Here is a 26,659-nt window from a genome sequence, read left to right as displayed (position 1 = left end):
TAAATTTTGAATGAATTAGAGAGAACATTATTTAATGAAAAAAATTAGTAATATTAATAAATACTAATATAAACATGACACATCTATCTCTGGTCTGTAATTGAGAGAAATAAATACATAGTAATAAAAGTCGAGTTATATGTGCGTGTGCTTTTAGTCTCTGCTTTGCCGAGGTGTTGTAGTGTACAGTTGCTCTCCACACACTCAAGCACCTCCCTTTATTTTCTCTCTCTACGCGCTTCTGCTCTCTACAGCTCAGACCTCAGCTACAGTTTACGTGAGTGCTCTTCATCTCTGTCGCGAATCTGTTGATTTTAAGCTTTAGATTAATAGCTGTTTGTGTGCTGGGTCGCTCTGTGTTGGTGAGATGTAAAATCTGGGGTGGGTTGAAATGCTGCTCAGATTGAAGATAGTTTTTTGTTGATTCGTCTGTTTTTAGCTTGTCGGTGGATTTGCTACTGATTTTCTCCACCTTTGGAAGCTAGATCTGATTTTGGAAGTTTTTATTTTAGGATATTCTGGGCACAATCAAATTGAATTTGCTGATTGAGGTTTCGATATATGTGGGTGTTCTAATCTTAGTTTCTGTTGAATCTTAGGTCCATTCTCGAGCAAAATCGTGTTTAGTTTGCAAAATGTTGGATTAGATTCGGATTATTCTCTATATTGAGTTTAGTTTTCTCACATTATCGTTGTTCTTGCTTTTCTGTTTGCTAAATCTGAAGGGGATTCTGAATTATACTTGCAAATAAGGCTATTGTTCTGATTCTACTGCCTGTTTTTGGACGAGTAGTAGTGTCTGGAGATTGTTATTGAAGATGGAAGTAGCAGTTGATGACAATGCTCCTCTTGATTACATCGAGTTCGACGTTTTTCCAAGCGAAAACAGGTTGTATTTCATGCTGAATTAAGCTTGTCCCTATATGCAATGCATTTACTGTATTGCCTCTGTGTTATTCTCTATTGTATGTTTATATTTCCATCGCTTGAATTGAAAATTTTCAATGTTCTGGGCTCAGTTGAATTCCTAAAATTTTCTTCTGTTCTGTTACCAGTGTTTAAAAACTTTGCTTGTCATTGCACTTAGATCTTGGTGATTTGTTGTTTATTAATTCGATTGTTTTGGTGCTTCGAAAGGTATGATGCCATTGTGTATTGTGCAAACAAGAAAGAGAAAGTGGCATCTGGTCTTTTGGAGTATCTGTCACTACATTCAGCTGAAATCAAAGACTTACAGTCCAAGGGATCTGATGCCGAGTATAGAATCTTCCCTTCGGAAATGGCAAATGACAACAAATGGTTTACAAAAGCTACATTGAAAAGGTTTTTGTACATTCTGCATTCTTGTATTTGTTGGGGATCACATTTTGCTCTTAATTACCCGAAGTATGTTCAGGTTTCTGCATATAATTGGTTTGACAAACATACATGAGGTCACCGATTCCTTAAGAACCGAGATATCTCAGCTGGAGGAAGCCCGAAGATTTCACCTTTCTCTAAATCCGAAGGTAATGTTCGTTATGTTCCAACTCAAAATTTTTGTTTCATCTGATTTCTACGGCTAATATAACAGCTTCCGTAATTTCCGAACTCTCAATTATCTCAATGTATTTTCTACAGGCTGATGGCACTGATGCTTCCAAGTAATGTTTCTCCCTCGACTATTTTTAACTGTTTAAAACAGCATATATATCCGTGCTTTAGATATGGCTGGTTTCTTACAGGAACGAGCTGCTGCGAGCCATGGACTCTAGGCTTGGTGTATTGAGAGAAGAATTAACGGCTGCCCTCGACCAAGCTGCTGGTTTTAGATATTCCCCGGTGGAGGTGACCGATATAGAGAAATTGTTTCAGCACATTGAATCGGATTCCTTTAGGTAACATTGATGCATGTCTCGTACAAAAGTATCATGATGAATTTTCACTTCCGTTATAGTCGTAATTAGTTGTATACATTGGTTCCAGCGAAACACTGCACAAGCATATAGAACTTAGACAAGAAAGTGATGATTCTTTGTCGAAAGAGGGGAAAACACAGACCAGTGAATCGTTTTCTTCTGAGACACCAGTAAGATATGGCGTATCACCAGCAAAACTTGCTCAAATAGAGAGGACAGAAAGTGATGAGTGCTCTCTCTCTAGTGAGGACGAGCTGCCATCCACAGAAAGAAGTCGAACTCTTATAAGATCTGCCTCGCCTCGGAGATCAGCATCTCCGATGCGGAGGGTGCAGATTGGACGGTCAGGATCGCGACGAGCTACTGCAATAACAATCAAGAGTTTGAGTTTCGTTCCAGCCAGAGAGAGGTCATTTCTGCCAAAAGATCCTGATGCAAGTGACAGTGATGAAGAAGGATCTCGGCGACCACCTAGACAATCCGAGAGTAATGTTAGGATCAGCGTACAAGACGCAATAAATCTTTTCGAGAGCAAACAAAGGGATCAAAAGCCATCTGATATCCAGAAGACAAGGTCCACATTGAATGCAGCATCGGTTGGAGCAGCGACCAAATCTGTGTTACGAAGATGGAGCAGCAGCGTGGGTGAGAAGTCTTCCCATTGTCTGAATGATGCTTCCCCGGAGGATTCAGCAGCCGAGATTCAGAATACAATAGAAAATACCGAAGCTGAGTGCCAGCCTGATGCTACATCAGAAGAATGTCCTACTGAGCCCCGTAGATCTGATGCCAAATCGAATTCACCCGAAGAACAACGAGACTTCAGTCCAGAAGTGCAAGAGCAGACTCTTCTGATCGAATCAGCTGAAGCAAATGAGAAATTAGCCGCCTCAGCTGAAGCAAATGAGAAATTAGCCGCCTCAGCTGAGTGGAGCCGGAGAAAGGAAGCAGAGTTAAGTGAGCTACTGCTGAAGATGATGGAGACTAAGCCAGTTAAAAGGCAGGCTGCCGCGCCATCTACCAACAAAAGACAAAGCTTGCCATCGGAGCAGAGAGGCATTTCCTATAATCAGTACAAAGAGAAAAGAGATGAGAAGCTTCGGGGAGAAGCTGCAAGGAAAGGAGCAGTGAAAGACAAACAGTTCAAAGCAGGGCAAAAGGTTCTCGATGCGAAGAAGTCACAACCAGCCCCAGAAAAGACAAATGATGCCGGCAAGAAACAAAATGTGAAAAGGGTGCAGAAACCACAAAAGGGTGTAGCTGAACCAGCAAATCCAAAATCCGAAAGCCCAAAGCTTGGTGTTGTCAAGAAAGCCTCTCCAAAACCGGCTTCTTTGCCTGCCACAAGGAAATCTTGGCCATCAATGTCGTCACCCAGAGTTCCAGGGTCATCACCTGCTACAGCCCCTCCTGAACCGTCTCGTACTGGTGCAGTGCCGGCTCGTAGAAGATCACAACCAACACAACCAGTTGCTCGGTCCAGCACTAAAGAAGAGAAACCTCAGTCAATGAGATCAAATACAATTGATACCAAGAACCGGTTGGCTAATACGGCTGAGAAAAAGCAGCAATCTGTGACGAAGCCTAAGAAGACTACAACCAGAAACAAAGTTCATTCTGGCTCCGAAGAAATTGCTTCTGCAGCGAAAACAGGATTAAATAGCAAGGCTGCCAAGAAGAGCAGTGTAGTTCCGCTGGAATCAAAGCCTTTCCTCCGGAAAGGTTCCAGAACTATCTCCAACGTAAATTCATCAGTGAAGAAAAAATTGCCTTCCTCAGGTCAGGAGCTGTTGAGGACATCTGAAGATCTATCTAAAGATGCAGGAATTGTCGAAGTTTCTAACTCTTCTGATCGGGTGGTTCAGAATGACGAGAGGGAAGTCGGAGAAGCGCACACAGCTGAGGAATGCAACACTGTAGTAAGAAGCCCCGAGGATCCTGAAGTCGAGGAGAAATGTATTCAGGTTGATTGCCCAAATGATGGTAGTTTTGACATGGCAGTGGAGCCTGAATTAAAAGGTGAGGATGAAGTGGAATCCGCCATCTCACCTACAGCTTGGATCGAAATAGAGGAGCAAGATCAGCCGGTCGCCTCCGGAGACCATAATCGCCAAATGGTTGGTTCTCCGGCGTATGCAGCCCCGGCTGGAGTCTCGAATCTTCGGGTTCGCCATTCTCTGTCACAAATGCTTCTCGAAGAGAGCAATGAACCGGATGTCGTCGACTGGGGTAATGCCGAAAATCCTCCCCAAATCGTCTATCATAAAGATGCCCCTAAAGGGTTGAAGAGGCTACTGAAATTCGCCCGTAAGACCAAGACTGATGCAAGTTCAGTCGGCTGGTCGAGCCCGTCTGTCTTTTCCGAAGGAGAGGATGATCCCGAGGATTCTAAGGTTTCCACTAAGCGAAGTGGCGAGAATTTACTGAGGAAAGCGACCCTGCATTCGAAGAACAATGGGCACCAGAAGCATTCCAAAGACTACGAACATTCTGGTACAACTCCTGTGCTAAAGTGTATATAGTTTCCTTGAATATGCTGATTTAATCGCACGACACATTGTCTTGTTCGATGAGTTTGCACTATTTCTTTTTGTTTCAGCTCAAGCAAGTGCAGGCAACTTCGATTCACCAAGTTTATTCCAGCAGATGCACGAAAGCCATGTCTCGGCTTCGGTGACCACAACAAAAGGTAAACTGCATTACACACCAAAATCCTTTCCTTTCCATTCTTTCGTTTAAACTGCGTATTAATGTCATCTAGGATTCGACCCTTTCTTTCAGCTTCAAGGTCATTCTTCTCTCTTTCAGCATTTAAAGGCAACAGCAAGTAGACGAGGGATGTGCTGGATTTGGAACGATGGCTGCCCCCACCTGTACACATACATAGCTTGCGACGGTGCATTTTGTTCGAAGCTTCTGCCAGGTACTTTTTCGGTTTTTTTTTTTTTTTTTTTTCATGCTTCTTACTGACTGTACTGCAGCAGACAGGGGGGTGGATAGTATAATGGAATCTGTAGAAATAGTCTGATTGTTAACAGGGTAGAATGTTTTAGCAATGGCTGCTGCCTATTTGATCAGTTTGGTCGATTGTTTTCTTGTTGTGTTCTTCTGTTTGTACTCGAAGCATGTAACTGCTCTCGATTGTTGGTGCATTCTTCGTCCTGTCTCATTGCTTAGTATAGTGTATTATGTTATGCTGGAAGATTTTGTGCTTGGTTTAGGTTTGAAATATGAGTTTTTTTTTTTTTTTTATTTAAATAGTACTTTGCCGTGAGAAAATTAATTTATTTTTATGTCGAATTGTCATAGATGAATAGTGAGTGAGCCGTTACAGGTTTTGTAGGAAACAAGCAAAATTGATGTTGGCGTTGAATATTGTCCCATGTTGGTTAATACGTGGGAACTCCTTACTATATAAGAGAAGACCACTCCACTTATCACCAATTGGTTCTTTCGTAATTGTTGGAAAGATCAAATGAGCTTTCACTCAACACGGAGACATATATTATAGCTAAGAAATAAAGCCTAATACATACAATTAATTATTAGTATTAAAACTATTATTGTTATGTAATAAGATTATCCCATGGATCACTTGTCCACAAATAAATCATATTTTATATCCCTACATACATAGTGTGTTATTTAATTATACATACACACACACTGAGTGTATGGGACAAGGAGGTGAATACTACTCTCCTTACAACCAATTGGTTTTAAGTTGGAATTTCGGATTCCCATCGTAACAGGCTAGTACATATGGAACCGTGGTTATAAAGGGGATAGGACATGACATTATTATGCACTTTCTCCGTTCCAAACACCGTGCAACATTTTCTTTTTATATGTCCCAGACACTCTGCAATATTTTCAAAACAGGAAATAATTAATTATACGTAATCTCTAATCCACACTTTATCTCCCTCACATTATCCAAATAAAAAAATAAAATATATATTTCTCTCTATCACATCACCTATTTTTAACCGCCTATTAGTGCCAAAAATAAATGTTGTATTTCGGAGGGAGGGAGTATATTGATGTGCCGCAGTTACTTGACAAAACTAATTAATCTAATCACCTACACCCCTTGCCTTGCTTTGCGCGTGCATATATATAAATTAATTAATATAATAGCTCCCAACTTATTATTTTGTTTTATTTATGTTTTTTTGTATAACATTCACTGTACATTTTGTTTTTTCTCGTCATAAAAGATATTTTGTTATACAATACACTATATATATTTTTGACTATAAAAAAAAAAAAACCAATTACTAAAATTCACATGAAAATTGTGTCCAAAGGTGCGAATATATTTTTACGAGTACAATTGTGTTATAAACCATCACCTATAAATACCACTCTACATTGCATCAAATGAATATACAATCCACAAATAATTAAATAAAATTACAGCAGCAATGGCGAAAAAAGTAGACACCATTACTTATCACATAACAGTAGTTTCTTCAATCATCTTCATCCTATCCTTCTTACGGCAAACCTCCGCCGCAACCCTGCCGGAAATCACCCAAAAATACGACCGCCACTTCGCCGCCGTCATCAACCACCGGAAAACCACTCTCACCAAGCTCCAGGTCTACATCCAGGCCTACTTCGCCGGCGCCGCCGAGAACCAGACGGTCTTCCAGGTGACGGAGGCCGAGATCTCCCCCGCATCGCCGGCGAGCTTCGGGCAGGTCCTGGTGATCGACAACCCGCTGACGGCGGCGCCGGATCCCCTGTCGGAATCCCTCGGCAGCTACCAGGGGATGAACGGCTTCTCCGACCTCCGACAGACGGCGGCGAACATGAACATGAATATGATCTTCCCCGGCGAGAAGTACGGCGGGAGCACCATCACCATATTCGGGAGGCAGCCGATCGACGAGGAGGTTAGGGTTTTGACGGTGGTCGCCGGCACCGGAGTTTTCAGGTTCGCCGAGGGGATAGCGCTGGCGTCGACTGTTTCGGTGGATAATGTTACAAAAGTTGGGATATATACGTACGTCTTGTATGTCGTTACTCCGGCGCCGGCGGGTGTGATGGAGTCGACGACGGCGTCGTTTTGATGTGTACGGTCAGGGTCGGTGCGTGCGTGTGCCGGGCACGTGATGTGTTAATCTTGTTGGGAATTAATAAGGTTGTGTTGTGAGTTGTGAGAGTGAGTGTATTCATGTTTGGCTGTAAGAATTGTTCGCAGATTTTGAAGAGTTTGTTTATTACCAGTGGTTTAAATTGATTTTAAATAAATTATTTTTGTTTAATAATGTTTTAATATTATATTTTATTACTCCAATATATATATATATATATTTTTATTAAGAATGATTAAATTGAACAGTCATGTTTTTATTTAAAATAAAAAATAAACACTCTAATAAATGTTTTGTTATGATACAATTATCCCGAATTTCTGAAAGAAAAACATACGAAGCATCAAAAACAATAAATAATAATAATAATAATAATAATAATAATAATAATCAATCTGGACTTGTTCATTTAATTATGCTCTAATACCCACACGGATATAGACCCGTTTTTATTTTTTATTTTTGTTTTGTATCTAGATAAATATTACTCCATTAAAAATGGACTGTACATACATAATTATATACAAAATATAATATATAAGTCAATTTACTATTTTTACAAATTTTTGTATTATCACACAAAAGTATTTCTTTTCAAGAGCAATTTATATATAAATATTAATATAGCTTTTAACTTTTACTAAATTATTTGCTTCTTTTATATTTATATGCGCAAGAATGTCAAAATTATTTTTCACGTATTCACTAATTAATAACATATTTTTTTTCTTAATTTATTATAAATAAAAATTTATTTTGAATCGAAATCGAGATAATAATTCATTTAATTTTGTTCACTCTATTATTAATTAAGGCTCTGATTAGATATAACTTCTAAGTTTTGAAAGTAAATACTCTCTTTATTCAAACTTAATGTATTTTTTTTTATAATAGATTAAAAAATAATACTCCTTTCTTTCAATTTAAAAGATATATATTTATTTTTGGTGTAAATTTTTAAAAATAATACAGTACTAGTTTTAATTGCAATTAATATGTTAAAAATAGTGTAAAAATAAATTTATAAAAAAGTAATAAAAAAAATAGAATATTTATATGGTCTGAAAAACACAAAAAAAACATAAATAAGTAATGCAGGTGCCCTGGCCCTGCGACACACGAGCTCACTATGAGACAAACATCTCTAAATCTAATTCATCCTCCCTTGCTTTCCACGCCTCTATCTAACTAATTTGAATCAATTTTCTTGAACAAAAATAAATAAATAAATAAAAACAAAAACAAACGCATCCTCTATAAATAACAGAGTAAGAGTTATGGTTAAAGCTGAAGAATCCAAGTACAAACTGCAATGGCGAAATCAATCCTCCCTAAAGTCGCCATTTTCTCAGTCTTCACAATCACAGCAATTCTGGTGGCGACGGCAACCGCCGGCCGCCAAGAAGAAAGCCCGATAAGGCTGCCGGAGAAGAAGTTCTCGAAGCTCCAATTCTACGTCCACGACTACGTGAGCGGTCCGAACCAGTCCGTCTACGACGTGGCCGAGTCGACCGTCACGGGGAGCTCCGGCACCTGGTTCGGCCGGGTTCAGGTGGCGGACCACCTCCTGACGGTCGGACCGGAGCCGGAGTCGGAGAGAGTGGGTCGCGTCCAGGGGATACACGTGAACGCGGACCTCCACGTGGCGGCGATTGGAGTGAACTGGAACTTCCACTTCGACGACGGCGAGGGAAGCACGGTGACGGTGGTGGGGAGGCTGGTGGCGTTCGCAGCGGAGGGGGAGCTGTCGATCGTCGGCGGGACGGGTAAGTATCTGATGGCGCGTGGGGTGGCGCTGAAGAGGACGCTGAAAATGGATCCGGCGACGTACAACAGTGTGATGCAGTACACTTTGTATGTCTACTCGTCGTCGCCGGCGGCGTTGGGCCGCCGCCGGGACTGATCTGATCAGATCCGGTCGCCGGCGGGGGGTGTTTTAGGGTTTTTGTGTTGATTAATGAATAAGCTCTTTGAGGCAATTAATTAATTGATGGAGTTTTATTGTATCGTTAATTCGTTTCAATCTATTTTACTATTTCCTCGCTCCACTCAAAAATTTATTATATATTTTTCATATTTATATTTCATTTTCTTCCAACAAATATTCGTTTATAGATTACAAATGGATCATCTGTCGACAAAGGAATCATGAACCCTTTACAATTATATAAAGGTATTATAATTCTTACACAAAAAATTGTACATTAAGAAAATAAAATTACAACAAAACAAACAAGCTCAAGCAAAAGCTTGACAGACTTCCCAGTCATTCTATTGACAATTGATAGGAAATAATATAGTACTATATATTTAAATAGATTTTACAAATCTAATAACATCAAAACAATTTATTTGAATTTCAACAAATTTCAAAGTTAGCCCTTCATTTCTTATTAAATTCTTCATTTGCTAGATCAACCTAACGAGCCAAACAAAATTTATCCAACAATGTATAAGCAATTAGGGTTCTAACATTTCACATTAAAAATAAATCAACACACACACACATATATATATATATATATAAGATGAGGTTATTAGTATAAAAATAAATGCTCCAAAGTTGAATTTTCATACAAAAACATGTAGAAGAAAGCTTATGTTTTCCAAGAGACATTGATTTTGCACCTAACCACAACATCGTCGACAAAAAGTGTTGGACATAATATTTATTTGAGAAATCCTTTTCGCAAGAGGACAGGATTCTCTCAGATATTCATTCGAAACAAACTGATAATCATCTTCAGCAAAAGGAATCAACTCATGCAGCAAGATTAATAAAAAAGAAAAAAGCATTAAGAGATTGAAGACTCCCCTTTATTAGGCTGCAAATTTACCCCGCAAGAGCAGCAGTAAGTGCGCTGTGTACATCTACACCAATTTGTGCTTCGGCTTTCTCCTGATCAGTTGTTGCCGAGCTGAGCTTCTGTTGGAAATCTGCAAGGCCTTTCTGGGCCAGAGCTGGGTCGATATGGTCCAGTGGTGTTGCCTCGATAGCTACTATGTCAGCAATGGAGTTTGCATGGACAAAAGCAAACCCGCTGCTAATGAAGTATTTGGTCACATCGTTGCCATCATGGACAGATAAAACCCCAGGTTTTAGCTCGGCAATTGTGGCTACGTGGCCAGGCAAAACACCCATTTGACCAGTAGTTGCAGGGACTATGACCATATCAACCTGAGACAATATAAATGCATATGCATTGATCATTATTAGAAGGGTCAGTGGAATTAGAAACATTTCATGTTTCCATGGTCCACTCAAACTGCATAGGTTTTGGTTCACCGTGACAAACAATTAATCAATCCTCACATCGCCAAAACACTCACCATTCATGATAGTATTCATGAGATTGAAGCTAAAATTAAGACATAGAAAAGGTACACATGAAATTCAGGACTGTAGTTACTTGGGTGAGGGGGGGGGGGGGGGTGTGTTCAATCTTGTTAAATGCTTTCCCAATGTAATCTGAACTTCTTGGTAAAAATAATGTACCTAATATCATTCAAATCTAACAATTAAGCTACCCAAACAAATAAATACCTTATAAATGAATCTTCTCCACCATAAACACAAGTAATTTTTGTTAACAACCACTATCAACGGTTGGTACTTTAAAATTTTGGAATGTGTAAGATAATTTGAGAGCTGAACAATAACGTAACAATTAGGTTAAGTTGCTTACATGTCAAATGCTTAGATACATTTCTATGACCAAGAACAGTTAAATACTTTGTTTGACTAAAAATGAAACAAAGTTTTCAGATAATATAATGCAGGTGTTTCTCAGTGCTTAGGTAAAATGGCCTTTACACTATGTACCTTAAGATGCTCAGAGAACCTTACAAGGCGTGATTTTGAAGTCTTTAGGCTTCGAAACAATTCCATTAATACGTTCCTACCCATTAGGAATAAAACCTCATCCCTAGGCAAACGAATTTATTATTACGAAAACAACAGAAATTCTAGCATGCAGTAAGGCATCGCACTTGGTGATAATAAATGTATAAATTAAAGATCAATATCAGGAAAATCAATTCAAGAGCAAAAACTCTCCTTCGGGAAAGGAATGCAACTTCACCTCAAATCTAATACATGATAAAGCCCAAAGAAATGGCGTTAAAATGTAGATCTTTTTTTTTTTAAAAGTAACACTATTTATTGTATCGATGAAGAACAGAACAATCACGAATCCCTAATTTTACAAAAAATAAAAAAAAAAGTTTTACTACTGATAACGAATACTTATAAAATCTTAGAAATGCAAATGAGGAAGAATTCTATTTGATGAATAAAATGCAGGAAAGAAAAAAAGTAACAGGGTAATCGGAGAATAGCCATGAGATAAGTCCTAAAATCCGATTCAATTGCGAAGGCATATTCCTAAGACAGCACTTATGTGCGACTATACACAACTCTCATCATACAATTATCCAAAATACAGTGATAATTACCAAAAAACCGGTAAACCTAATTCCATAGAATCAAATTGTCAAAACAAATTCATCTCAAAACACAGAGGCATCCTCGAGCAGCTAACACCAATCAAACAATTAACGTAATTCCTTTAATTAATCACTATAAATCCGGTACGAATCTAAAATGATAACGAAAGAGCATCCTGTATCAACAAGATCGAAAAATTACCGAATGAAATAACCTTATGCACCAGAAAATTTACCTCTTTTGCAGACAAAGCAGACTCATAAGGAAGAACAAGATTCACAGTAAGCTTCGAGGGAATAGTGGATGGCGTCGGAGGCCGGGGAGCCATGTAAGCCGAAGGTGTTTTCGGAGGGTCCATATTGGGCATCGCTTTCTTCCAAGTTTCAATGAATTTCGAATCCCCGATCTCCTCCGCAGGGAGATCAGTGGACAATTGGCGGCTCCACCTCGTGGAGGCGGCAGAAGCTCGGCTGAGGAGGAATCGTGCACCGTGTCGCAACATTTTCACAATCGATGGTTAGCTCCGCCTGAGTGTTTGGGGAAAATGAAAGATCTGAGACGGCGACAATGAGACTATATTTCCTCCTTAATGGGCCTCCCTAATTTGGGCCTTCCCAGGCCCAAAAATACTGAGCCTTAACAAAACGTCTAAATCGCATTTCACAGTAAATCACGCCTTTTTTCTTCAAATTAAACGTCAGATTTGGAAAAACGATTTATAAAGCCAATACTGCACCGGACCAGCGACGGCGCTCGGCGGAACTCCGGCGGCGTAACAGAACTTCCGTCGCCATCCATGGCTCCGGCGATCTCTTCTCCTCTCCGAAACACGAAATTGCCGCCAAATTTCAGATTACCGACAAAACTCAGCCACGTATTCTCCAATCCACCGGCAGCAACCGCCACCGCCGCTGTCGCTACGACGGAAGAGGACGTCGATTCTGCAAATCAGAAATCCAAAAAATCACAGAAAGCTCAAGCCATGGCTAGACTCATCAACGCGCAGCCTTGGTCATCTCAATTGGAGGCTCGACTCTCCTTCCAAACTCCAATTTCCCAAACAACCTTCTTCCAAACTCTCCGCCGCATAAAAACTCCATTGAAAGCCCTCCGTTTCTTCAACTGGACACGAGATTCGGGTTTTATCCACAACCATCACTCTTACTTCATGATGTTGGAAATTCTGGGGAAGGCACGAAACCTAAACACTGCTCGAAATTTCCTGCTGTCCATACCCAAAAAATCCGACTTCACTGTCCCCCTGACTGACAAATTCTTCAACACCTTAATCCGTAGCTATGGCGACGCAGGGCTTTTCCAGGAATCGATTAAGGTGTTCAAGGCCATGAAATCGATGGGGATTTCACCTTCCGTTGTTACATTCAACAGTTTGTTTACAATTCTGTTTAGAAGGGGAAAGGTAGGAATGGTCTATGAGGTGTTCGACGAAATGCTCAGGACGTTTGGAGTGAAGCCTGATTTGTACACTTTCAGCATTTTGATCAGAGGGTTCTGCAAGAACTCCATGGTTGATGAAGCCTTTAGAATGTTCAAAGAAATGGAGAGTTTCGACTGCCGGCCGGACGTCGTAACGTACAGCACCATCGTTGACGGATTGTGCCAAGCCGGGAAGGCGAATATAGCCCGGAATGTGGTGGCCGCAATGCGAAATAAGGGCGACGCTTTGAGGCCGAATGTCGTCACTTACACTACTTTGATTCGAGGGTATTGCGAGCGCCGCGAGATCGACGAGGCGATTGATGTGTTCAGTGAGATGATTGGCGACGGGATCAAGCCGAATGGGATTACGATTAACACGATTATAAAAGGACTTTGCGAAACCCGAAGATTGGATACGATGAAGGAGATTTTGAATGAATGCGAGGGAGGATTTGTTCCCGACGCTTGCACATTCAACACGGTGATGAATGCGCATTGCGACAACGGGAATCTGGACGAGGCGTTGAAGGGTTTCAAGAAGATGAAGGAGCTTAGTGTCAAACGGGACTCGGCGACATATAGTGTTCTGATCCGCGCTTTGTGTAAGAACGGGAGGTTCGACGAGGCGGAGCAGCTGCTTGACGAGCTGTTCGAGGAGGAAATTCTGTTGCGCGACGGCGATCGCACTCCTCTCGTGGCGGCGTACAATCCAATTTTCGAGTACTTATGCGCGAATAGGAAAACAAAGAAAGCCGAGAGAGTGTTCCGGCAGTTAATGAAGCGAGGGACACAGGATCCCAACGCCTTCGAAACTCTGATCTCGGGGCATTGCAGAGAAGGAACATTCGAGCGCGGCTATAACCTCTTGGTCCTGATGCTGCGGAGATACTTTACACCTCATGTTACGATCTACGAGTCTTTAATCGCGGGCCTCTTACAGATGCACGAAGCAGGCCTAGCGTTCGACGCTCTGCTGAAAATGGTGAAAAGCTCGTATCGACCGAGAACATCTCTATTCCACCGTGTTCTCATGTCGCTCATCGAAAAGGGCTCTCCTCGAGAATCGATGGGCTTGATGATGTTGTTGCTGGAGAAGGAGATTCGACCAAACATGAATCTCTCAACCGACACTGTTCGACTGCTATTCAGAAGCGGGTTGCGCGACAAGGCGTTTCAGCTCGTCACAAGTCTTTATAAGCAGGGTTACATTGTGAATATGAGCGAACTGATTCCCATCCTTTGCCGGGAGGGGAAGTCATCGGAGGCATGTGGGCTGGTGATGATCAGTTTAGCGAATCGCCAGGAGATCGACACGGGAATCTACGACATGGTTTTAAGCAGCCTTTGCAAGTCACACAAGTTAGAAGAAGCATTTAAGCTCTACTATGAGCTCTTGGAGAGAGGAATTCGACAGCCTTTGACTTGCTTGGAGCAGCTGAGGAATGCACTTGAAGCTCAAGGAAAGGCGAAGGAAGCCGAGTTTGTTCGTAATCGAATTCTAAACTTCTCATAGTTCTGGAGGCCATCTTGTGTGTTGTTTTCTGTAGAGATTTTTACAACAGAAATTGACAAGGGAATTGCGTTATTGAATCATAATTACGAATACAAAATCGATGCTGGTAGAAAATTCTTACGAATACGAAGAATGTTAAGCGCACTTAGAGTAGGAACTCTTTGATTACCGGCACTAGTGTCTGAAATTTTTGATCTAGTATTGGCGCAATGTACCTACTGGGCTAGGTGGGTTGAGCCTTAGCAGCTTCGAGCCGAGAGCTTGCTTTATCCCAGGAGATGAGGTTTTCAAAGAAGGTAGCTATATAGTCCGGGCGACGATTCTGGATTAAATGACATGGGAAATCTGGTGATAATTAGCTAACAATGTAGAATAGAGAAGCATGCCGAAAAGCTTAATATGGAAGCAGGCGAACCTGGAAGTCGAGGTAGTAAGCGTGCTGTAGGAACAGGCATAAAATGTTAGAAGACAATTTCATGTGATCACAATGAAATTATCATTAGGAATGAGAGGAGGAGAAGGCCGGGGATTCATTTTCTTACCTCCCAAACATCTATAGTCATCAGCGGCTGCAACAATTGACGATGCGAAACAGTTAAAAGGGAATCGAGATTTGTTGTAACAAGAAAGAAGCTTCATAGGACCACAAATAAGGAAAACACATAAATCGAATGTACTCACAGAATAGCCCCAGACAAGAGGGTTTATGGCATTTGGGCTCTTCAACAATGCAAGCTTTTGGTCATCCTCGGATGGGCGGGGATTCACAGCGTTTCCTACATTAAGCTTATTGGTTTTGTCTGCACAAAAAGACAGCGCCGCTATCACCTGGTCTTATCTTCATCTCTAAACAGTTACACTGTGCGTGGCTAATAAAATCGAAGGTATGTAGTTGCATTGCTTACAGACGAGCCACGCCCAACCAGAACCGAATTGCGTTGCTGCAGCTGCCTTGAATTCACTGATGAACGCATCGAATGAGCCGAAGTCTCTATTGATCAATTCCAGGAGTTCGCCTGATGGTTGGCCTCCTCCGTCTGGTTTCATGGATTCCCAGAAGAAGTCGTGATTCCACACCTAGGTAACAGAAGAAAGCAGCTTTGTTCATCGTTTCCTTGCAAGCGAGTGAGGTAGAAAGCGAATGACAGATTCGTTGGAGATGAGTATCAACAGACAAGTTTTAAATTATAACAAGTGACAATCGACTCTTTGAAAACTGAGAAAATACACAAATCACATATCGAGAATTGGAAAGTCTTCTCGAGAATACCTGTGCAGCATTGTTGAAGGGAGGGAGGAAATCACCCTTGTTATAGGTAGCAAGAATGATTTCCTCTAATGACTTTGTATCAAGTTCCGTATCAACTATTTGCTTGTTGAGGTTATCGACATAAGCTCGGTGATGCTTCCCCCAATGGAATTCAAAAGTTTGACGACTCATATGAGGTTCTAAAGCATCCTAAATACTCAGCAGAGGCAAGTTACCGACAATGTAGAGAAATCATATACACAATTTACCATAAGAATTGATAATCCTAACAGGAAACAGATCCTACTGATTCAACCATTGTCTTGTAATTGCATTAGCTTACTACTGAAAATCAACACATTCATCATTAATATCATCATCTCCGCATATCAATGAACTCATGCAGCAAATGTGAAAGGCAGTCTTACAAGTGGATAAGGGGGAGGCTTTAGATCGATTTTTGCTGTAATTACACCTCTTGAAGCTTTCTTAGCTTTCCTATTCTGTAACATAAAAAATAACCTGATTGAATTATTATACTATGAAGAAGAAGGCAAATACTGAATTGTGCTAATTCTGAACTCCGTGATGAAAAGGTGTGTCGATTACAGCTCTGTTTGGTCGTTTTGTCGAACACCTCAACAGCACTCAACCAAAACGGATCAATATACATATATATTTATATACTTGAAGAAATACCGATAAGGTGAACATATATTATACGCAGATTCTCACATCAAATTTTCTCCAGTTTAAGCCTCGAGTTGTTCCAGAAAATCCTGCAACAAAATTATACATTTCACGAAGAGGAATTCCAATCCAAAACGCTTTTAATGAGTAATTTGCTGCAGTACACGACGGAAAAAACACCTTGAGAGGAGGAGAAGAAGCCACATTTCAACGGAGTGGAAAACGCCACCGGAGCAGACGCCGCCATGGATACGCAGTCACCAGCCGGGAATCTAGCACGAGGGAAACACGTGATCCTCTGTACGCTTGAGTCGTGTGTCTTTGGCAAGTCTATTCAATTTATACTACTATTAGTTAGCAGAAATTTCTACTTTGACCCCTAAACTATATGCCGCTGTTGATTCTACTCCTGAAATTATCAAATAGGACTCGCAATGTTAATAGAGTGAGGGCAAAGGCCAAAGTGTAATATTTCGTGGGGTTGTTGAGGGGGTTAAAGTGATAAAAAGATATAAAAGGAGGGGTAAATTGAATATGATGAAAATATTAAAATATGGGTTATGTAGTTGGATGTTTGTACTGCGAGCATAACAATTTGTACTGCACTAAACAGTGTAGTACGATAATGTTTGGACAAATTGTGAACACAAACGAAATGATATTTGCATAAAATGTGTTACAGATCGTATGGGATGAGGTTTTATTTATTTATTTATTTTGAGCCTACATCTTAAAAAAAATATATATTGATGTAATTTTTTAACAATAAAAATAGAAAGTAAAATTCAAAAATAGAAATTATCTTCGAATTTGATAAAATAAATGTATGAGATTAAGAATTTCTAAATACAGTACAATATATAAGCAAACTAGAAAAATAAATACTTGAAAAGTAAATGATGATCCCCAAAAGCAATTCACTTGAATTTGTCTATTGAAGATGGTTTTTCAGAACATACTCAAATCCTTAAATAACCCTTTAAAGAAACAGTTTGAACCGTCGTCTAGTCAGTTATAGCAACCGCTATCAACCGCCCACTAATTCCTCACGTGTCTTAACCGTCTCGCCAACCGCTCCTGCCAATCACAGGACTTAACTGCCTCGACCGACCGCCTCTGAACACCTTTTCAAACGGATTATAAATCACCATCCGACTGAGAAATCGTCTGGACCATCCACTAATTGAACCTACCGAATAACCCAACGATTGACCAACCGACCAATCCAGATACTAAATGGTCGCTAGACCAAATAACTCATAGGTCGCCCAATCAAGCGACCACCATCTGGTCCGTTCAATCGGCTGAACAACCATTCGTCAAGACGATTCATTGGTCGCTCCAATCAGACGACCACCATCAAGTCCTTTTAATCGGTTGAACAACCATTCATCCAGACGATTCATTGGTCGCCCAATCAAGCGACCACCATCTAGTTCCTTCACTCGGCTGAACAACTATTCGTTTAGACGATTCATTGGTCGGCCAATCAAGCGACTGAAATACTGTCTGATCAAATGACCGGCCAATCGATCAGGCTATTAACAGACCGCCTAATTAAACGACCAACTAATAGACCTTTCTTTTGACCGACCTCCATATCGGCCGTCTCACCCTTCTTCGCCCGACTTCCTCTTGCGACCGACCTCCGTATCGGCCGTCTCATCCTTCTTCTCCCGACTTCCTCTTTCGACCCTATCTTGTCCGACCTCCGTGCCCGACCTTATCTTGTCCGACCTCCGTGTCTGACCTTATCTTGTCCAACCTCCGTGCCCAACCTTATCTTGTCCGACCTCCGTGCCCGACTTTATCTTGTCCGACCTCCTTGTCTGCCGAATCACCTTTCCTTGCCCGACTTCTTTTTTTTGACGGACTTCCGTATTAGGCCCATTGGACTATACATCAATCTAATTTATAAGTCCAATACATTATTATTATTATTATATTTGTACTCAACAATATCCATTCATATGTTATGTGTGCGCTGATTATAGAAATTAACAAGATGTCTATTTTAATAGTAAAAATTTTGAATTATAATAGTTGTATAATGTCATATAAATAGGCGTTGATACGATGTTTTGAATGTAAAATTAAATTTTTTAGAATAATATAGAAAAATAAAAAATAGATGTTTGATTTAATATTTTTGGGGAAAAAAAATTTGATGAATTAGTAGAATTTATGTAAAATCCAACAAACGAAAATAACCATTGTGTTGTGGTTTTTAATTTGTTGGATTTTCCAATCTTATCCAATCATTCAAATCCTTCGGATTTATGCTCATTTCTTGCTAGATTTTCATCAGGTCTTCCTAAACTGCTTCTCGACCTCTTTGCATTTACAAATACAAGGGTTTGTTTAATTTTGATATGAAATTGAACTTTTTATTTGAATTTTTGATCTTGATGTATTGTTTTGAAAAAAAAGAAGACATTTTTATAAAAAAATCATATGGATTAAATAAAGTTGAAATATAAATCAGACACACAAGTTTGCTATGAAACTTATATTATTATTTTTAATTATGCTAATTTTTTATTACATCCGATGTTTAGATTTTGCTGCGGTTTAAAAATAAAAGAATAAATCTGTTCATTGGTATATAAAAAATAGAATTTCACTTTCAGTTCTTTTAATACTATTTTTCAAAGATAATAATTGTTGATATATATTTAGAAACAATATATTATATTTATGATAATTATCTTATTTAAGAAATTTGTAGGATTTTTGTCTTATTTAAATAGTTTATATATCACTATAACTATAAATATGTACGTAATCTTATGATTGAATAGAGAATTTCACTTTCACATTCTAACATAAAAAAATAAAAAATAAAATATGTACGATAATCTTATTTTTTATATTTTTTTTTGAGTCCTGTTTCCAACTCTAACGGTATTGAGAGTTCTGCTTCTGACTCTGATCCAGTGGATGGCATCAATCTTGGCGAATTCAGATTTATACGTGGAAGATCTCGGCTGTATCTTTTTCGGTCACTTCTGATAAATTCAAGTTTGTTCGATCATATCTTGAATTTGAAAAGAAGTGTTAACAATAATAATAAATACAAAATATTTTATAAAAAATAAAGAAGTCAAAATACTCATTATAATAAATAAAAAATTAAATATTCAATTTAAAATAACATATTTTATATTTTTAATATAATTTTCTATATCACACACCAAAAATTATTTTATTAAAAGAAATGCTGCGAACACTGTTAAGTGTTATGAACATTTTTGAGTTGTATTGAATTTTAAAAATTTATGAAAAATAATTATTAAATGCCACATTTTATTCAGAAAAATATGAATTAAATATAATATTTTGAGTCATAAACTTTTCTTTAATTGCTGCATTGCTATTATTTTAGATTTAAAAAAATCCCACATATATAAATATAATGGATTTTGAATAATTAAAATTCAAATAATAACTGTAAGTAACGAACCAAATTGATTGATCGACATGACGATTCTCCCAAACAAAGAAGAAGAAGAAAAAGAACCTCCTCCAATGGCTGCCACCGTTTCCTTCTCTATTTATTCACTCCTCCTCCGCCGCCATTCTCCATCTCCGCCACACCTGTAACCTTCTTCACCAGCAACAATGGCAGACAACAACAGTCAAAGTCAGAATAAGCAGGAGGAAGTTCCTTCTGCAGATGCACAAAACTCGCCGCCGGCGATAATGGAGGAAACTAATAATAATAATAAGCAGAAGGAAGTTGCTACGGAAGACGTAGAACCTCCGGCCGGCGGCGCAACCAGTGACAGGCCGTCGCAGGTGCAGCAAATACTGAACAGGGCGGCGCCGTACGTGCAGCCGTTCTCGTTTACGTCACTCCTGACGTCAGCCATGGCGGAGTCTGCCTCCGACGAGCGAAATCTCGAGGAGATGATCTCACTCCACGTAACGCCGTTATAACGCCGTCAAATGTCGCCGGCGATGCTTATGAAGAAATTAACTGACGGTGTTTAATTAATTTTGAATTGTGCAGGAAGAGAAGCTGAGGGAGGAAGCCGCCGCCGCCGCCGCCGCGGCGCCGCCGCAGGAGGCGGGAAGCAGCAGCAGCCCCCGCACGGCGGAGGAGAGGGCGGCGAAGAGGCTGAAGGAGAAGGAGGAGGAGCTGTCGGAAGTTATGGCGAAGAAGGCGGAGCTGGAGAGTCAGGCGGAGGAGATGATGGCGGAGGCGGGGAGGCTGGCGGCGAGGATGAGGTACATTGAGCAGGAATTGTTGTACCTTAGAGGGGAGGCGCAGCCGGCGGCGGAGGCGGAGGCGCTGGCGTGGCGGGAGGCCGATGCGATGATGAGGTGGCTGCGTACGGACTGCTGGATTTGCAACCAGGGTAGGGTGGCGACGGTGGTGCTGCTGCCGTGCTACCACGTGGCGGTCTGTACGGACTGTGAACCGGCGGCGAAGTCCTGCCCGGTTTGCGGCGCGGCGAAAGTCCGCGGCGTTGAAATTAATCGCGGGAGCAGCAGTCAGCGCCCTCACCAATAAATTAATTAATTAGGGTCTATTAGATTATTAGTTAATTAAATATTGATCTGTTTATGGTAATGATATTATGTAATAATATGGAACAATAAATTAATAGAGTTGATCGATTACTCACTACAAAAAAATTAGTATATTTGTAACGGAATTTCGTTCATAAAGCTCACATAGCTAACGTAATTCCATCTCTAATTCCGTCTCTAATATCATTAGTAACAGAAAAAGTGAATTTAGTAACCAAAAAATCTCATTACAAAATTGATAATTTCTTGTAGTGACTGTGACTGCACAATGTTGTCACATTTATGTGTGTTTTAATTTTGTGTAAAATAATAAATAGGTGAAATAGAAATGAAAATTCGATCTGTTTTCATTCTTTAACAGCAAAAAGAAGAATAAAGTGAACTCACTCTCACGTTATCAATCAACATTTCTACATATACACTGAGGATTGAAGATCTTTTTCTTTCTTTTAATCAAATTTATATTTTACTATAAAATAAAATATTTTTCATAATTTTATGTTGGATAATATTATTGGTTAGACGATAAAATAACATATATAATAAATCATCTGTAGAAGCATTAGGATCGGCAATTCAAATGGTCTCTTATGAAGTCTCTATTGATTTTATTCTTATTATATCATCGCTAAGCACTTTTTCTAACCCCATCGACGTGTTTTTAAAACATAATTTATTCATGCAGTAATAAAATACAAATGAATCTGTCTTAGAAAATAAAAACTGAAATATAAAAAATGTTTGGGATGACAGTTTTGGTGGATATTACTTTACCATACTAGACAAAAAAAATGAAACCAAATTTGGATTGTGACCACCCAATAATTGGCAATCGTAAAATGAAACGATTCTCAAAAGAAAACTTAAACAAAAGTTTAAAATTCAGATAATCTCCTAGTTTATTAATATTTGGACTTCCGATTCCTTTTTTTACTATATAATATATAATCATAGAAATTCTTTAAATATATATATATATATATATATATATATAATGATTTTTATCGAATACAATACATTCAAATGAAACGAAAAGTCAAAAGAAATAATGAAAACAAACTCCAAAATAATATACAAGATCTCATCTAATATTATTTCATTATCATCCAAGTTTATTTTTATATTTCTTTTGGACTTGATATAAAAATTATTCTAATTTTCTTTTAGTAAAAAAATTATATTGTTTTCTATAGTTTTTTATTATAAAAAATAAAATGTACATAAATAAATGATGAGAGGATATTCTATATATGTTAAATATTTTGCATAGTATCTCCCCAATTTCTTAAATTCAAGCTCCCTATATATATTTTATTTTCCGAACATAGGACTATGGATCTTGTATTACAAATTAATTTTTCTACTATTTAGTTATATTCTCCAATAAAATATCAAGTAACCTTTTTCTATTTAAACAAAAAATAATAATAAAAAAAAATCAAAATCAAACTTAAATTCAAAATCAAACACAAACCAAACAAATCTTTAACCCTATTATTTGTTAAGTTTTTGGATTAACCGTTGCATATATATTTAATTAAAAGACACAGATTCGTTTTTAGCAGTTGAGTTATAAATCGTTGTGTTATAAATTAATTTAAATCTTAAAAATCAACTAATTGGATCGACACGACGATTCTCCCCAAAACAGGCATCTGTTGATACTAACCAGAGAACCCTTTCCCTCTCTATTTATTCACTCCTCCGCCGCCGGCAACCTCCACCGCCGGCAATGAACCACCACACCACCATCACCCATAACAATCAAATTCATCAGCGTAAACAGAAGCAAGTTGCAGAAGACTCGCCGCCACCGGCGATGGCAGAGACTAACAACAATAACTATAATCTGAAGGAAGTTGCTACCGACGACTCCCCGGCCACCGCCGGCGACTCCAGTGTCAGGCCGCCGCCGCAGCAAATACCAAACATCGCTGCGCCGTCGCCGCTCTCCTTCACTGCCTTCTTGATCTCCGGCATTGAAGCCGACCGGAATTTCGAGCAATTGTTTATATATCATGTAACACTAATTCAACACAATCAAACGTCGCCTTCGACTAAAGTCGAAAAACTGACGAAGAACATTCACGGTTTCATGCAGGAAGAGAGGCTAATGCAGGAAGCGGGAATCGCGGCCGCGGCCAAAAGGCTGAAGGAGAAAGAAATCGAATTATCGTACAACAGGGCGAGGGCAAAGAAGGCGGAGGTGGAGAGGAAGGCGGAGGAGCTCCTAACAGAGGCGACGAAGCTGGCGGCGAAGAAGGTGTACTTAGAGAAGGAAATGTTGCACCTCAGGGCGGATTTGCAACAAGCTGCAGCCGCCCGGCGGCAGGCAGAGGCGGCGGCGCGGGAGCAAGCAGAGTCGTTGAAACGGAGGGTGAGGATCGACTGCCGGAGGTGTAATCGGGTGGGAGTGGCAACGCTGCAGGTGATGCCGTGCTGCCACATTTCCGTCTGCCGGCAGTGCGAACCGACGACGAGGTTTTGCCCGATTTGCCGGACGTGGAAAACCGGCGCCGTTGAAGCTCCTCTGTATAGCCCCGACGACTAATTTCCGAAATTGCTACTAGATATGATGTAAAAATAATAATAATAACAATGAACTATTACTGCACACTTGTTCTCTTTCAATCAAACGAAAAAACTTAAATTACCTTAGGAATGATTTTTTCTTCATCTAAGCCCAAACTCTCAATCTAGGTTGAAGATCTGATACTTTTATGGTATCAATCTTTGCAGCAACGATGAAGTCATTGATACTCAACCCGCCTGCATCATCATCAACATTAATTAAATTCCAGCAAAACATCCATAGATTTTAAGCTTAAGCTTGAACTTAAACTTACCAATGGCAGAAGTCCACAATTCAGCTGTAACTTGATTGGATTCATCTTCCAAACGAACTGTGGGAAGATGACCAGTTGATTCAACACACTTGTTTATCCGATTGATTAGCTCTTCCCCACATTTGACATCTCTCACTTTCCACAAACCCTTCAGCTTCAAACACCCTTCTTCATCCACAAGTCTCCAACCAACAACCTTTAACCAACAACAATTTTCACAAAATCAATCAATCATAAGAAGATGGAAATTAAATTAATAGGAATCACACATCAATCATAAAAAATTAAAAATTAAAAATTTAAAATACCTTGAGCAATAGCTTTTTAGCTTCATCCTCCGACAATGGCTGCTGAATCTCAGAAACGGGAACGCAGTCTCGTTGCGCCAACGACAAGGCCGAAGAAGTCGGAATCAAAATCTTGTGCTCGGTGTCGACGTTTCCCTGTACTTTCTCAGCAAAATTGCTCTCCAATTCGGCTGGGAAAGGGTCCCGAGCTCCAAAATCGCCGAGCAAATCAGGGGCCGAAGCTCGAACTTTCACCAAATTACGAGACCGGATGAAGGGCAACAAGTTGTTTCTAGGCTTCTTCTTCTGTATCAGAGGAGCTTTAGAGAGAGACATAAGGGAACAAGACGAAACGTGTGGCGCCAACGCCATGGTTGCAGGGAGGAGGAAACACCAAAGCTGCTGTGAGTTTGAGCCTTCCTGTATGGGTATGGCTGTGGATGGATAAACCGGTTCTGTTATATCGATTTTAACGAACGGTTCAGAGCCACCCATTGCTTTTCGATGGATGAATCCTGGCCGTTGATGAGTACAGTGGCTTTTGGGCCTGAGAACTTAATGACTAGATATAGAATTAGTGCATAATAAGAATCTGAATCTTGTGAGTGAATCTGAATTAAACGCAGAAATGTGTAGTTAGTGCTAGAGGTGAGGTTTACCTATTTTGTTTTGGAATAAAACGGAATATATTGTTAAAGTAAAAGTAGAATCTTGATAATTAATATCTTGTCACGTTTATATTTACTATACTAGTAAAAATGAAAAAAATATACTCTCATTTACTCATTTATCTTAAGAATTTTTTTATATACATCTTCGTCGGTAGTATATTATTTATGTTAACATAATTAATAATATATGATATAACTACATACTAACATATGCTAAAATTAATTTGAAATAATTATATAAATACATTTACATTTTCATTTCCGTGTGTTCCACTTGTCATTTTTATTTTATTAAAAAGAATTATATAATTATACACTTTAATTTTATTTTAAATTATTAAATTTATAATTTTTTTAAATTTTAATTAGACTAATAAATTATTTTAATCTTGATATATAATTATTTTTATTATATAATTATTTACTAATATACTTTTAATTATTTACTAATTATATTGTACAAAATTTTGGTCTCTATAGTCGAGCAAAGAGGACATGATATTGGATTCGGAGAAAGTACTTAATGCGTTAGTATTAAATAAAAATAAAAACACACTATGTTTGTCTATTTTATATGTTCTTATTTGCATTGTTGATAGCTTTTGATAAGTTATACACATACCGACTAAAATTATACTCTTATTAAATTTTTCCAAATGTATATAGGTGATTGAATTGCATAATTTATTTGTAAACCTTTGCTTGTTTACTTGTATTTCTTAAAATTGTTTCTACTTAGATTAAATTTATTTTAAAAATTACTACTATGAAAATTTAATTTTTTATTTAAAATATTTTTAAGACACCAAATAATTAATTCAAGTTAAATTTGAAATTCAAGATATTACCTTTTCGAAAATGTGTTCTTCGTCTTCTCCACCAGGCACCAACCAACGTAGCGTTTCGCTAAGGATCGGCTGGATTGATCGGCCATAAATCATTCTCCCCTGGTCAATTCTTCCACTTCGATGTGTAAATGGCGGACGGTAATGATAGGAACGATCTTACCATGGATATTCCGTCATTCTCATCTCCATCAACGCCGTCTCCGTCGATTCCGCTCCAGGTATGCGGCTCTCTCACCGGCGACACCGTTCAAGTCCAAGGCGACACCGGCGAGCTGCAATTCTCCGTCCAATTCAACATCCATAGAAAGGACCACCGTTCGTCCGCCACCGTCAACAACTTTTCGAAGACAAACATTCCCGTAGTTGAAAGCGCACGCGATTCCTCCGACACCTTCAACCAACTTCCAAACACGAACATTCCAGAACCTGAAAACGCCGGTGGCGCCGTCGAATCCGCGCCGTGTTCTTCGCACCGGACTCCACCTTGTACTCGCGAGACCTTGATTTACAACGACGAAGCAATTTCTGAGAACGAAGAAACTTCACAGGTAAACAAGGTGATTACGAGGCTGCGGAGCGGCGCTTTGACTCCGGTGAGGTACTATCCAGCCAGGCAGCAGCGCAGCGCTTCCGCTAGCACGTCGGAGAAGAGGAGAGCGAGAGCGGAGACGAAACGAAAGGCAGCTGAGAGCACAGGCAGAAGTCATGACGTGTTCGCCAAAATGCTCCGGCGCCGGAGCCTGCCTGTACGGCCGTGCAACGCCTACGCGTACTTCCTGATCGGCAACTGGCGCGCAGTTGAGCGCGCCTCATTTGAAGAAACAAGCCGGCGATTGAGCAACAAGTGGATCAGACTCACCAAAGATAAGAAGAAGGTACGGAGCACTTACAGAGAATTTCTTCAACTGAGTTGCAGGATTGAAATTCTTCTTCACACAGACTCGATTGCATTCTGGCAGGAGTACGAAGACATGGCGTCGAAGGACAATGAACGGTACAGGAAACAATGCATGCTGCTGAAGAACGCTATCGAACAAGAGCAAAACACATCTTCCAGAGCTTGCTAAGATATGTGTTATGAAATACATACATTCATGGGGTTTTTATATGAAATATTTACATACTAACAGAA

General features: G+C 39.5%; 9 protein-coding genes and 1 pseudogene across 9 annotated transcripts; 7 read left to right on the top strand and 3 right to left on the bottom strand.

Annotated features, from left to right (window-relative positions):
- The first annotated feature begins 132 nt into the window (after positions 1 to 132).
- Positions 133 to 5,100, top strand: LOC127259935 (uncharacterized; annotated as a pseudogene).
- Positions 5,101 to 6,325: 1,225 nt separating this feature from the next.
- On the top strand, positions 6,326 to 6,976 carry LOC127259496 (dirigent protein 22-like). Its single transcript, XM_051286862.1, has one exon. The coding sequence runs from the start codon at positions 6,326 to 6,328 to the stop codon at positions 6,974 to 6,976; it is 651 nt and encodes a 216-aa protein (XP_051142819.1).
- A 1,301-nt stretch (positions 6,977 to 8,277) lies between these two features.
- Positions 8,278 to 9,035, top strand: LOC127259939 (dirigent protein 21-like). The gene has a single exon (XM_051287557.1). The coding sequence runs from the start codon at positions 8,313 to 8,315 to the stop codon at positions 8,901 to 8,903; it is 591 nt and encodes a 196-aa protein (XP_051143514.1). The 5' UTR covers positions 8,278 to 8,312; the 3' UTR covers positions 8,904 to 9,035.
- Positions 9,036 to 9,549: 514 nt separating this feature from the next.
- Positions 9,550 to 12,009, bottom strand: LOC127259938 (ATP synthase subunit delta', mitochondrial). Its single transcript, XM_051287556.1, has 2 exons — positions 11,683 to 12,009; positions 9,550 to 10,178 (listed from the first exon to the last, which is right to left on the bottom strand). Exons 1-2 carry the CDS (start codon positions 11,947 to 11,949, stop codon positions 9,834 to 9,836), a joined length of 612 nt encoding a protein of 203 aa, XP_051143513.1. The 5' UTR covers positions 11,950 to 12,009; the 3' UTR covers positions 9,550 to 9,833.
- A 161-nt stretch (positions 12,010 to 12,170) lies between these two features.
- LOC127259936 (pentatricopeptide repeat-containing protein At1g02060, chloroplastic) lies at positions 12,171 to 14,439 on the top strand. Its single transcript, XM_051287554.1, has one exon. The coding sequence runs from the start codon at positions 12,244 to 12,246 to the stop codon at positions 14,398 to 14,400; it is 2,157 nt and encodes a 718-aa protein (XP_051143511.1). The 5' UTR covers positions 12,171 to 12,243; the 3' UTR covers positions 14,401 to 14,439.
- Positions 14,440 to 14,569: 130 nt separating this feature from the next.
- On the bottom strand, positions 14,570 to 16,760 carry LOC127259937 (superoxide dismutase [Fe], chloroplastic-like). The gene is made up of 9 exons (XM_051287555.1): positions 16,520 to 16,760; positions 16,385 to 16,428; positions 16,078 to 16,152; positions 15,671 to 15,859; positions 15,306 to 15,477; positions 15,082 to 15,200; positions 14,943 to 14,969; positions 14,816 to 14,839; positions 14,570 to 14,722 (listed from the first exon to the last, which is right to left on the bottom strand). Exons 1-9 carry the CDS (start codon positions 16,584 to 16,586, stop codon positions 14,624 to 14,626), a joined length of 816 nt encoding a protein of 271 aa, XP_051143512.1. The 5' UTR covers positions 16,587 to 16,760; the 3' UTR covers positions 14,570 to 14,623.
- Positions 16,761 to 19,960: 3,200 nt separating this feature from the next.
- Positions 19,961 to 20,855, top strand: LOC127259495 (uncharacterized). The gene is made up of 2 exons (XM_051286861.1): positions 19,961 to 20,263; positions 20,352 to 20,855. Exons 1-2 carry the CDS (start codon positions 19,961 to 19,963, stop codon positions 20,853 to 20,855), a joined length of 807 nt encoding a protein of 268 aa, XP_051142818.1.
- Positions 20,856 to 22,607: 1,752 nt separating this feature from the next.
- Positions 22,608 to 23,426, top strand: LOC127259494 (uncharacterized). Its single transcript, XM_051286860.1, has one exon. It carries the CDS (start codon positions 22,608 to 22,610, stop codon positions 23,424 to 23,426), a length of 819 nt encoding a protein of 272 aa, XP_051142817.1.
- A 22-nt stretch (positions 23,427 to 23,448) lies between these two features.
- LOC127259517 (probable pterin-4-alpha-carbinolamine dehydratase, chloroplastic) lies at positions 23,449 to 24,518 on the bottom strand. Its single transcript, XM_051286895.1, has 3 exons — positions 24,030 to 24,518; positions 23,722 to 23,917; positions 23,449 to 23,644 (listed from the first exon to the last, which is right to left on the bottom strand). Exons 1-3 carry the CDS (start codon positions 24,501 to 24,503, stop codon positions 23,553 to 23,555), a joined length of 762 nt encoding a protein of 253 aa, XP_051142852.1. The 5' UTR covers positions 24,504 to 24,518; the 3' UTR covers positions 23,449 to 23,552.
- Positions 24,519 to 25,655: 1,137 nt separating this feature from the next.
- On the top strand, positions 25,656 to 26,625 carry LOC127259493 (uncharacterized). The gene is made up of 2 exons (XM_051286859.1): positions 25,656 to 26,402; positions 26,487 to 26,625. Exons 1-2 carry the CDS (start codon positions 25,656 to 25,658, stop codon positions 26,592 to 26,594), a joined length of 855 nt encoding a protein of 284 aa, XP_051142816.1. The 3' UTR covers positions 26,595 to 26,625.
- Positions 26,626 to 26,659: the final 34 nt, after the last annotated feature.

The sequence above is a fragment of the Andrographis paniculata genome, unplaced genomic scaffold (assembly GCF_009805555.1).
Source record: "Andrographis paniculata isolate CXL003 unplaced genomic scaffold, ASM980555v1 Contig60END, whole genome shotgun sequence".
Classification (NCBI taxonomy): Eukaryota; Viridiplantae; Streptophyta; class Magnoliopsida; order Lamiales; family Acanthaceae; genus Andrographis; species Andrographis paniculata.
The sequence above is the reverse complement of the archived record's forward strand: the minus strand, read 5'-3'. Positions and strand labels throughout refer to the sequence as shown.

What these genes read in the sequence shown, in the direction of transcription:
- LOC127259496 (XM_051286862.1), top strand. Translation starts at nt 6,326, where the DNA reads ATGGCGAAAAAAGTAGACACCATTACTTATCACATAACAGTAGTTTCT.
- LOC127259939 (XM_051287557.1), top strand. Translation starts at nt 8,313, where the DNA reads ATGGCGAAATCAATCCTCCCTAAAGTCGCCATTTTCTCAGTCTTCACA.
- LOC127259938 (XM_051287556.1), bottom strand. Translation starts at nt 11,949, where the DNA reads ATGTTGCGACACGGTGCACGATTCCTCCTCAGCCGAGCTTCTGCCGCC. An exon ending in CTGCTTTGTCTGCAAAAGAG is followed by an intron (nt 10,179 to 11,682) that starts GTAAATTTTCTG and finishes ATATTGTCTCAG; the next exon opens with GTTGATATGGTCATAGTCCC.
- LOC127259936 (XM_051287554.1), top strand. Translation starts at nt 12,244, where the DNA reads ATGGCTCCGGCGATCTCTTCTCCTCTCCGAAACACGAAATTGCCGCCA.
- LOC127259937 (XM_051287555.1), bottom strand. Translation starts at nt 16,586, where the DNA reads ATGGCGGCGTCTGCTCCGGTGGCGTTTTCCACTCCGTTGAAATGTGGC. An exon ending in TAAACTGGAGAAAATTTGAT is followed by an intron (nt 16,153 to 16,384) that starts GTGAGAATCTGC and finishes TTTATGTTACAG; the next exon opens with AATAGGAAAGCTAAGAAAGC. An exon ending in AGCCTCCCCCTTATCCACTT is followed by an intron (nt 15,860 to 16,077) that starts GTAAGACTGCCT and finishes CTGAGTATTTAG; the next exon opens with GATGCTTTAGAACCTCATAT.
- LOC127259495 (XM_051286861.1), top strand. Translation starts at nt 19,961, where the DNA reads ATGGCAGACAACAACAGTCAAAGTCAGAATAAGCAGGAGGAAGTTCCT. An exon ending in AGGAGATGATCTCACTCCAC is followed by an intron (nt 20,264 to 20,351) that starts GTAACGCCGTTA and finishes TGAATTGTGCAG; the next exon opens with GAAGAGAAGCTGAGGGAGGA.
- LOC127259494 (XM_051286860.1), top strand. Translation starts at nt 22,608, where the DNA reads ATGAACCACCACACCACCATCACCCATAACAATCAAATTCATCAGCGT.
- LOC127259517 (XM_051286895.1), bottom strand. Translation starts at nt 24,503, where the DNA reads ATGGGTGGCTCTGAACCGTTCGTTAAAATCGATATAACAGAACCGGTT. An exon ending in CTAAAAAGCTATTGCTCAAG is followed by an intron (nt 23,918 to 24,029) that starts GTATTTTAAATT and finishes TGTTGGTTAAAG; the next exon opens with GTTGTTGGTTGGAGACTTGT. An exon ending in ATTGTGGACTTCTGCCATTG is followed by an intron (nt 23,645 to 23,721) that starts GTAAGTTTAAGT and finishes ATGATGATGCAG; the next exon opens with GCGGGTTGAGTATCAATGAC.
- LOC127259493 (XM_051286859.1), top strand. Translation starts at nt 25,656, where the DNA reads ATGGCGGACGGTAATGATAGGAACGATCTTACCATGGATATTCCGTCA. An exon ending in TCACCAAAGATAAGAAGAAG is followed by an intron (nt 26,403 to 26,486) that starts GTACGGAGCACT and finishes GCATTCTGGCAG; the next exon opens with GAGTACGAAGACATGGCGTC.